This window comes from Lolium perenne, chromosome 4, assembly GCF_019359855.2.
Source record: "Lolium perenne isolate Kyuss_39 chromosome 4, Kyuss_2.0, whole genome shotgun sequence".
Taxonomy (NCBI): domain Eukaryota; kingdom Viridiplantae; phylum Streptophyta; class Magnoliopsida; order Poales; family Poaceae; genus Lolium; species Lolium perenne.
Genome location: NC_067247.2, coordinates 220,622,697 through 220,633,434, shown reverse-complemented (window position 1 = coordinate 220,633,434; position 10,738 = coordinate 220,622,697). Strand labels below are relative to the sequence as shown.

Here is a 10,738-nt window from a genome sequence, read left to right as displayed (position 1 = left end):
ACACATAAAGGATTCTCAATTCTGGAAGATTTAGTTCAACTGCAGTAAATGTTATCAAATTCTAGTTCTGAAAAAATGAGGGCTCTTATGGCTGAAGTTTTAACCCCAAACAAAACGTTCTCCTTTAAGATCTTGAGGGCTTATGCAACCTCATTCAGATTTAGAAAGTAAGTGCCAATATTATCGACAGAACAACTGTAAGGTGGCATAGAAAACACACCTGAAAAGCAAGTACAAGTGTGGGTTTTCACTTCAGCCAGTATTGCTGATCCGACAGCTCTAAGTAGCACGCCAACAACTTTCTTAATGCTTGGATCATCATCAATTTCTAGCAGCCCAAAAGAAAATAAAAATGTAAAATTAACCATGCTTCCCAAACAAAAAAAAGCGTGCATCAAATAGTTTGGCTTTCATCACCATTAATATTTATACTTATGCAAATGAGGATAGCTCCTCAAGTTACACAAAATAACCTCAATTTTGCGAACAAGTACAAGTGCTTATACCTGTGATGGACGCGGAGGCACCTGCCGAACAATCTTATTGCAACCATCCAGGCATCCACTCAGCAAAAGAAACTAAGGTGGGAAACCTTAAAAAATGTTTGTAATGAAAAAAGACGTCATGGGACAAACTGTACACTGAGAATTACAACGACATATAAAAACTACACATAGAAAGACGGAAGTAACCAATGATGTATTTATTTTCAACACATCTTCAGGGAAGATGCCTCCATATTCAGTGTCTGGCATCTTCTCTTGTTTTATTTGTTTCTACCGAAGAGTCATGATTTTGTATAATACGGAAAACCATTGTAGGCTATTCTGGATGAAGTCAGGGAACAATATAATGTTAGCAAATGATGATTGTATGGTTAGTGTCAGGTAAATAAAACACAACTAAAGATTGCACATATAATGTACAACATGGCATGGTCGAGATTTTAAGAGAATAAAGTCAGCCAAGAACGATGCATATGCCAGTACAGTACTACGTTGAGTGATCTTGCTAGTCTGCAGAATGCGCATATACAGAATGGTGGGCATCGATGACCGATGCTCACCCTGGATCGCATGCAAATGGAAAAAATAAGTACAGTCTCATATTTTAATATGGCATATCATGGTGAACATGTCTAGGCTATTTCTGAGGAATATGTGTAAAAAATCAGTAATATTATTCTTTTTGATAATGGGAAGTTAAAATGAGGTATAGTTCTTGTTATGGGGCTGCTAGGGTTTGGGAGGGAGAGAGAGAGCTGCGAGGGCGCGAGAAGGCCGGCCGGGGGCCTTTTGCCCACGGCCGGGCAAGAGGGAAGGGATGTCCTTCTTAATTCTTGCTTGATTAGATTGATGCATCTCCTCTCCATATATAGAGAGGTTTACTTGACTCCCAAGCAAGGCTTACTTGACCCCTAAGCAAACCATAAGACTAACGGGCCCAGGCCCGTGACGTACTCTAACACTACACCCCACCTAGACATGCAGCTCGTCCTTGAGCTGCAACCTAAGCAAACCATGACTCGACGCCTAAAAACAAGCCTTTTACACCTCGGCTTGTTTTATTACTCTCAACCTGAAATGGACTAGGACGCTTTATTGTTGACCCCTGAACATAAAGTGGACACCATCCGCCTGTCGGACGTGCACTTGTACAGCCACCTGGATCCCATGGAAACCAGCGGGACAAAAGGAGCCCGCGTGGCGGCCGGCGGCGGAATGCAGTGGTGCTACGCGGTGCGCTCCTGTCGGTGACACCATGCCTTCTCCCCGCCGGATGACTGTCGATGGCGCAGACTTTGAGGTCGCTGCCCGCGGGAAAAACAACATGTCCGCCGCCCGTGGGGGAAACCGCACGCCCAAGATCCCCGACGCAGCGGACGAGATCGAGGTCCGTTGCGCAACGAAACGCAACTTGGAGGAGCTGCAGCTGTAGATCACGCATCTCCCGCACACGCCGACGCGCTAGGAGGCCGCGCGCAGCAGCCTGCAGCCTCACCGCCGCCGACACGTGGCGGATAGCGATCCAAGCCGGAAGCGGTGACGGCGACGAAGGGAAACGGACCTGGTGGAAGGGCATCCCGGGCGGTGTCGATGTAGAGCCTGGGGCCAAGGTCGCTCCCACACCGCCGAAAGGCAGAGACGGCGTCGGTGGCGGCAGCAGCAGCTGCTGCTGTTGCAGCTGCCCACCGAACGGCAATGACAGCGTCGGTGAGGACAACAGCTGCAGCGGCAGCGTTGGTGGCGGCGGCAGCTGCTGCTGGTGCTGCTGCAGCGTCCCGGTGGGGAAGAAGGCGGTCGGCTGCTGGAGAAGAGGAACCCCCGGCGCCGAGGTAGGGCCCGGCCCGGAGATGGTGGACAGCGGCAGCGGGGACTGCAGCAGCCCAGCGTCGGGTGGAGGCGACGACAGCAGCAGCCTCGGCTGCTACAGCGAGGCCACGACCGCGACGGGGCCCATGAGGGGCTGGGACGGCCACGCCAACCAGGGCGGGGTGGTGGCGGCGACCGCGGCGGAGACCGCTAGATGCGGCGGCTGCCACGGCAGGAGTAGTGGCCCGGTGGTGGCGGCTGGTGGCGCGGCCAGCGGCGGCCCGTAGGGGCCAGCTAAGTAGAGGTGGATCTCCCGGACCGCGGTGGTGAGATCGCGGAGGGCTGCGGTGATCTCCGCCGGGGAGAGAACGGTAGGGACATCGGAGTGTGGCGGCGGCGGGTGGGAAGAACACGGTGGTGGGCTGGACATGATCGAACCCGGGAAAGCTGATACCAAGTGTTATGTGGCTACTAGGGTTTGGGAGGGAGAGAGAGGGTTGCGAGGGCGCGAGAATGCCGGCCGGGGGTCTTGCCCACGGCCGGTGGCAAGAGGGAAGGGATGTCCTTCTTAATTCTTGCTTGATTAGATTGATGCATCTCCTCTCCATATATAGAGAGGTTTACTTGACTCCCAAGCAAGGCTTACTTGACCCCTAAGCAAACCATAAGACTAACGGGCCCAGGCCCGTGACGTACTCTAACAGTTCTACCTTTACGATGACAATACTGAACATGAACGCTGAAATGGTTTTTGCCAATTTAAAATTAGATCATTGGAATTGAAGTGAAAGTAGTTCTCAGCTGCTCAGTTATAGAAAAGTGGCCTAAATATGGGATATGAAACCAGCTCAATAATTTCAGTTGTAATATTAAGAAATCTAAGAATTCATCTCACCTCTCACCTCATGTGCTTAAACTATGTGTGTGGCTGGCACCTCACCTCAGTGTCGCCCAAATGCATAGCGTGCCTAGTTCCCTTTGTTCCTCGAGCTTAGCCAAACACCACCATGAAAAGAGTAGGGTCTTTCCACACTGCAACCTTTCATCTTGACGGGAGGAAGCCAGAAGCACAAGAAATACCCAAAACAATGTAATCTGCAATGTCAGACTTCAGAAGTAACACTGGCAACACCAGATTTAGAAATCAACCTCTTTTTCTATCACGGCCAGCAGGCTGTCCAATGTAGCGGGTCGACATCCAGCAACTCCGGTTGGCGCCCCATCTCCTCAAGAAGCCGCCGCTGAGAGGGGAACCAAGCCACCGTCATGCGCACCTCCTAGTGGGAGAGTTGCGAGTAGGAGCGGAGGCCGGGAACCGGCTCAGAGCAGGAGTTCACTGCAGGGGTAGCGGCATAGGCGAGGGATCGGTACGGGTTCTCGGGATGCACTGGCTAGTACTGGTGCCAAATCTCTAGGGGTGGCGGTTAAAGGGTTACCGGCATAGTTTTAAATAACGGGCTATGAAAAATAGCGGCAGCCCTCTAAATCAGGCTATAGCGGGTTAAATGAGGCTATAGCGGCTAATTTGTACATGATTTCATTTAGCGGCAACATGCTCAAACAGCTATAGCGAGGCTATAGCCACGCTATAGCCGGCTATTTGAAACTATGGTTACCGGGTAGGGCGAAGACCACCAGCTCCTCCTCTGTACCTCCCCGCAGCAATTCCTACACCGTGGCGAGTACCCGTGCCCCGTGAGCGAGCACGAACATGGTGACCAGTCGGCATGTGCGTATGCTCCCGCGCGTCCAGTACTGTCATAAAATAAGGGAATGTCTCATTCAAATGGCAGTTATTTGATGATTTTACATGGATGCCCCACAATATTGGTGCTTTTTAGATTCACTTCCTGCAAATAACATGATTTTTTTTAACTGCAACGTAACACAAAAGAAACTTGTGGAGAAAATTATGCTACAGTTCAATCTTCATTAAAGGTTATATGTTTAACTGTCATCGTATGGGTTCCTTCCGTGCCTTTTTATTAGCTGTGTATCATCCGTGCATGTTTGATAAAAACAAACTGTACAAGCAAAGATAAACTTAAATTAACCGCACACTTTAATTAATATACGTTGCCAATATAGCTGGCGAGGATGCAAGCAAAAACACCAACTGTATGCATACTTGGAAGATTTACAATATCAACACAGTTTTAAGTTAGTATGTCACCAAATATAATCCACAGATATATTTCCAGGTTACACAGTTTTATTGCATACACGATTCAAGATTAATAAACAATAGCTTTGGATTAAAGTTAGGTACCAATACAGAATTAAATAAGGAGAGAAAAACTAATGAGTCAAAAGATACTCACATGCTTCGGGTCTTATCTGCACCTTTTCAATTCTTGAGGTGACATTTCCTATGCTTGCGTTGCTTTGCAAAAATGCATACATAGCTGTCAATAAGCAATAGTAGATGTCAAAAAACAATATAATTTGTAAAACTAAAAACCATGAAGTTCGATCAAGGACACAAATTTGGATCCAGAAGAATGCCGAATCCTGCAAAGATATACTAAATTACCACTCATGTTGGTGATATAGTTCATTGCCGAAAATTGCTTTATCTGCCACTGCTAGAGGAAAATCACATCCCAGTAGCTTGTGAGCTGTGTGATAGTGATCGTGATATACACGGAAAACCTGCAAGCAAGTTTTCACACATAAGTGGTTACCCGGTTGTTAGTAAATTCACTCGAACCAGCGACTGTGACTCCAATAAATTTGTACCAAACTGACCTTATATACACAGAGCACGCGCCGCTCGATCTGCCGGCTACAGCCTACACACATCGCTAGCTCCGAAAGCTGCCGGCTCCCGGCATCCCCGAGCGCCCCCCATCACCACAAAGACTCCAGCGCGGAGGAGCCCGACCTGCGACCACCGCTAGTCCCTATGTCGGCCTTCGATGCTCTATTCCCTACCTCCGCCGGTGGAACACCAACCCCAACCTCAACCCTGGTGCATGGCGCTGCCAAGAAGGCAAGGAGAGAATGAGCAAGACGGGCAGATCCTCCTCGGCCTCCAATCCCTTGGCGCTGAAGGCCCAACAACTAGGATGATCTCGAACCTCCTCCCTCCGCTCGGCTGCGCATCTATGACACCACCATGACCGCGACGGCCACCAGCACGACCACAAGCGATGACATCACAAGCACACTCGCAGTCCACTCCTCTTGAGGCTCTGCCTACATGCTGGCAGATGGGGTGGAGGGGAACGAAACAAGGCAGGTACCCTTCTAATTGGAGGAGGCGGAACGTGGAGCGGCAGGAAGGAGTCGCTGATGGCTGGACATCGTGGGAGTTTTTCTTCCAGCAGATCTTGGCTGGCCACCTCGCCAACTTACTTGATCTGGCCGAACAGGACGGACATTCATATATTAGTGTTGCCAGTAAATTACTGCACACTGACGGCGAATGTCGCCGAGATGTTCATGCCAACGGGGCGGCCGATCAGCCTGGCTGGAGTGTCCACCATGTCGCCCACTGCACGGCCGTTTAGTGCGCTCAAGCGATGATATGAATGAGCACATAAGCAATATCGTTACCTTGTCCCTGACATAGGCCGGCCGCACGCATGAGATATACTCATATACTTACATGATCATGGTCCTATGAATGGATCATCAGCTCGAGAAATAAAACCGGCCAGAACGCGAATGGGGTAGTGCAAAATACCGCACTATGCTGGCGTTGACATTGATGATCAGACTGACGAGGTTGATCAGCAGGAGCGAGTCGGCGCCTCGGCGGCGTCCTGGACTGGATGGACCTCATGTCACCGGAGGCCGGGTCGGGTTCCTGCCAACGACGAGCGAGTAGGATGGGAACGGGCGAGCGATCGGCTCCTTGACACCTCGACGGCCCGCGAGGTCTAGCATCGAACGATCCCTAGCTGCTTGCCAGTGGAGAGACGTCGCTGGCCGCCATTATCCTCGGCATCGCGGGGAGATGTCGCGGGCCGTCGTAGCGCCTTCTATGGAGGAGACATGTATTAGGATGGTATTTACAATTTGTTTTAATCGGAAAAGGAAGGCATGATAAGGGAAGGAAGCAGAACCGTGCGATGCTTACGAAAGGGCCGCGGCGCACGGATGGGTGCACAACCGCGGCACAGGCAAACTCGTCCCTGCCCCGCATGTCCGTAAGATTCTTTCCGTAACAAATTAAACTCAGCATTACCGGAGATATAATCACTTTCCTAGCTTGTTGAGGAAAAGAAGGAAGGAAATAACGATTTTATAGAGTAGTAACAGATTAAGGAAAGCAGTGATATGTTTTGATATGGCAATTAGCGAGCTGGGTAGTAAAGGAAGGAAAGCAATGATTTGCTTTGATCCAACGGTGATTCATAGTTGAAACGGGGATGTTGAAAATAATTGGATGGATAGGATGGTCTCAATCTCCTTCATCAAACGCGTTGTATGACCACCAACTCCAATATAATAGTAAAGAAGACTAGTTGAATGCCCGTGCGTTGCTAAGGTCCTAAAGTTAATTTATTCGCATATGAACAAAATATAAGTGAACATAGTGAATCCACTCTTACATGTGAACATAACACAAGTAAGAAACAACCTCGCTCAATATGGATAACAAGGAAGACATTCAGAGGAAAAAAGATAGAAATATGTACTTCCATAGCGGTAACATGTGGTTGTTTCACCATTCAATATTGATCGAAATTCTATATATATTTTATTTCGTAGCTCTCGCTGATTTTCAAAGCATTTTTAGCATCAGGCCAATAGAATGGTATATTCTCAAAAGGTATAGTCTCATGAGTTCAAGTGAACAAACAATTACTCCGTCATTCTCGTTAAGAAAAAATCATGCTCTAATTGAGTACTTGCAATGAAGTTAAACATACATATTTTTTGAAGCTACTAATTCATCTAGTGAAAGAAGTTCGGTACTTGAGGACATCTAGAGCTTTGCATAGTTAGCTTTTACTTGGAAAAATTATGTTATCTCGGCCATTACTAATGGCATGAAACATCCACTCACCTCAGCAACTACAAAATAGGCAAAACTCGGTACATGATATAATTTTGTTATAATAAAACAAAAAAAATTGTTCTTCATCTAGCAGTGAGCATCCAAAAAGCATAACATAAAAAGTGCTTCCTTCTCAAGGCCACTAATGTCATAGGTAAAAGGCTTAACAGAGCTTATAAAAGTAGACCTGTGAACCTGTTCCGAGGGAGGTATTAATAAAATAAAAAATGGTAGGTAACTTTGAAATATATGCAGGGCGCTTGCTAGAATACTGAACAAAAATATCGAGAAAAATATTTAGAATTCTGCATAACAGATTATTATGTTGTTTCAGCGGCATGAGGACTTCTCGACCACACCATCGCTGCTGATACATAGCGGCATGAAGACAGGGGCTACTCAATCCAGTAACACACATCAAGAAAATTAAATGAAATGTAGTAAACCCAATTCAATCTAACACATGATCGTGCATATTACTTGGCTAAACATTAGCCACCGGTACTCATATTTACACCAAAATATTTACCTAACCTAGAACAAAATTAGCACAAATATCATTTATTAGCACACCTGAAGATATAAACATGACATAATTATTCGACGCTAACTGTTTGTACTTTGTAGTGTTCAATCAAACTAAATAAGGATAGTATAATCCTAGTTACCGTAAAAACAAAAACAAAAGGTTAATATAAGCTTCTGTGTTTGAAACCTGAATGAAGTTTTGAGAAAATAACGATGCTGGAATAATGCATAAGAAAGTGTGCTTAACTTACATGCTCTTCGGAATGGGTATGCATAACTTAAATGTTTCTAGACTCGAGCAGACCAGGCATTTACAGTTAGTAATTTCTGATCCCAACAAAGCATATAGGTAACAGCAACTTTATGCTCAGATAGTGATTGAGTAAACTCGAGAATTCTAAGGTCCCATACCTAATTAGAAAGAATATATCAGATTCAAACATAGTAGTTAGTAGACAATTGAGAACAGCATGTCGGCAGCATTTTGATACTCTGATTGTCTTGTCAAGTGAGCGCGTAGAGCCTTGTTGCTGAGATAAAAAAAACTAAAATCACTTGACACCATGGCAAATATAAAACCATTTATGAGTTTCAGAGGCCTATTTTTTCACCAAGATCAAATACAATGAAATAAGTACAAACCGAGGTGCTAACCTGTCACTCAACCTGCCAGTTTTTCTTCAAATGGCGCTTAACTGTATCTCATTGCTGTCATCTGGTTGATAAACAATTGTTAGTCTTTAACATGAAAAGTACAACTTAATAATACTTGTAATTTTTGGTAAGATAGTGGACTTAAGTTTGGGCTTACATAAAAGTATGCTATTTTTAACGATTGTGATTATTTTTGCAGAAGAGAAAGATGGTTATGCAAAATCTGAGTACTGGAATATGAGTGTGATCCCTCAAGATATCGGTGGTATTGATATTCACCCATCTTCAAAATCCATGGATTTTAACTGTTGCATTTCTCACCCTAGAAAAAAAGAGAAACTCTAATTCAGAATAAAAAGTCTATAATATTGGTAAAATAGGACAACAGTAAAATTCGAAAACTGGATGTAACATATGAATAATATAGACACACGCTTTGAAAGATTCACATCAGTAATCATGTTCTCTGTTTTAGTAATAGCAATAGGGATACAAATGACATATGTACATTATGTACATGGATTTAGTTTTTCATCGGTCATCACCTGCACACGCATCAGGAATTGCTCATGTCCATGCATTTTCTGTGTGCGTTTTTAAGTGCACATCGATGACCCTATATATCTCCACAGCTAAGCGCTTTTTGCTACTCATTAACCCATGGTCCCTACCTTTAAACCTCCTGACCTCATTTTGTTTTTCGATAATGCCTACACTTTGTACCGACATCTCTCAAAAAGGGAGGAAAAGTGTGCCCACAGGTTGGCTACCAACATATACAGTCAACCAAGCGCTGTAAAATCAAGGACATAATCCATTTCAGCATGGATGGATCGGATCACTACAACATCATGCAGCTAATAAATCGCCATTTACTAATTGAGGAGGTGATAAACAAAACCATATGGATTTGATTGCACATAGGAGTCAACAAAAAGATCCATGGAAATATGCATGGATGGATTGGGTTATCACAACTGACAATCTATTAGACGAAGTTAGGTGCTTACCAAGAAAAGAAACAAATTCCACAGCCCGGGTGGATCCGCACTCGATCCACGATCTGTGCATCGACATGAGCATGGTCGCTGAATACACCGCCCGCAAGGTACATGCGCGTGAGCCGCCGTGCAGGAGAAGCCAGGCCACGAACCTGAAGACATTGGCCAGCATCCGCCGTCCCACGCTGGCGTGCCCATGGTCATCGTTGTCGTAGTGCCGGACATGGCTATCGGTGTTCCGAATTGTGAGGATGGGAAGTGGTGGAGGATGAGGGACGTGGGTGATGCCTATTCTCTCCGCCAGCTATCAGGCCCATGGGGAGATCACGACGAAATCGTCGGGGATGGTAGTCGGTAGCGGCAGCTACGTGCGGGTCGTCGGATCGGCGCAGGGAGGAGGAAGATGTCGAGTTCGGGGGCGAGGGCCTCAAGTGATGGGGTTCCCCTTCCTTTCTGACGAGATTGCTTTCTAGGTAGGGAAAATTGGATCCATAACATTAAAAAATCTCATCTTTAGAAAAATATCACTGAAATTCTGTGTTTTAGAAAAATATAGCACTGAAAGCTAGATCTGTTACTGCTTTGTACCACTGCCGTGAAACTGGACGTTAAGTAGACCAATCGATCAGACTATATATGAGACAGATACATGAAGTTTATGCAATTAACCAAATCTCCCCAAGTCTCTATGTTTATGATGCGCCCCAAAATAATATCATTATTTGACTTCCTTCTGCAAATCCTAGATCTAGTGAGCTGTTAGCAATTTCTGGTGAATGGACAAACATACCTTTCTTCTATTTCTTTTATTGTCTGGCGCCATATATGCTGGCCCTTTGTGAGCTTTTCATCCACCTACAGGATAACGCAGATACATCAGTTATGCCAAGAGCCAAGTTAGTTGTGCTTACTAACTGAACGACAGATGATTAAAATATGCTCACGTCAGCAACTTTCTATTTCTCCAACATAGTATTTTCAAGCTTAAGTTGCATCTCTTGAAGCTTATCATTTATAGCTTCATCCACAGCAACAGAAATGTGATGTTTCCCTTTATTCCTTAGCATCTGACAGTACTGTGAATAGGAACATATCACATAAATGTATAATATATATACTACATTGGACACTGTATAACAGACATTATCTCCAAGAAACCTTTATCGACTGTTAATAAGAGCAGAGCATGTGATTTTGAGGAACAAGATTACCTAGATGGTGTTACACCGAAACTG

General features: G+C 45.4%; 1 protein-coding gene and 1 long non-coding RNA gene across 2 annotated transcripts; both read right to left on the bottom strand.

Annotated features, from left to right (window-relative positions):
* Positions 1–226: 226 nt before the first annotated feature.
* Positions 227–4,054, bottom strand: LOC127294986 (uncharacterized). Its single transcript, XM_051324891.1, has 2 exons — positions 507–4,054; positions 227–328 (listed from the first exon to the last, which is right to left on the bottom strand). The coding sequence occupies exon 1, from the start codon at positions 2,918–2,920 to the stop codon at positions 1,940–1,942; it is 981 nt and encodes a 326-aa protein (XP_051180851.1). The 5' UTR covers positions 2,921–4,054; the 3' UTR covers positions 227–328; positions 507–1,939.
* A 3,986-nt stretch (positions 4,055–8,040) lies between these two features.
* LOC127294987 (uncharacterized) lies at positions 8,041–10,001 on the bottom strand. Its single transcript, XR_007847328.2, has 3 exons — positions 9,513–10,001; positions 8,503–8,824; positions 8,041–8,378 (listed from the first exon to the last, which is right to left on the bottom strand). It is a non-coding gene; the product is annotated as an uncharacterized lncRNA (long non-coding RNA).
* Positions 10,002–10,738: the final 737 nt, after the last annotated feature.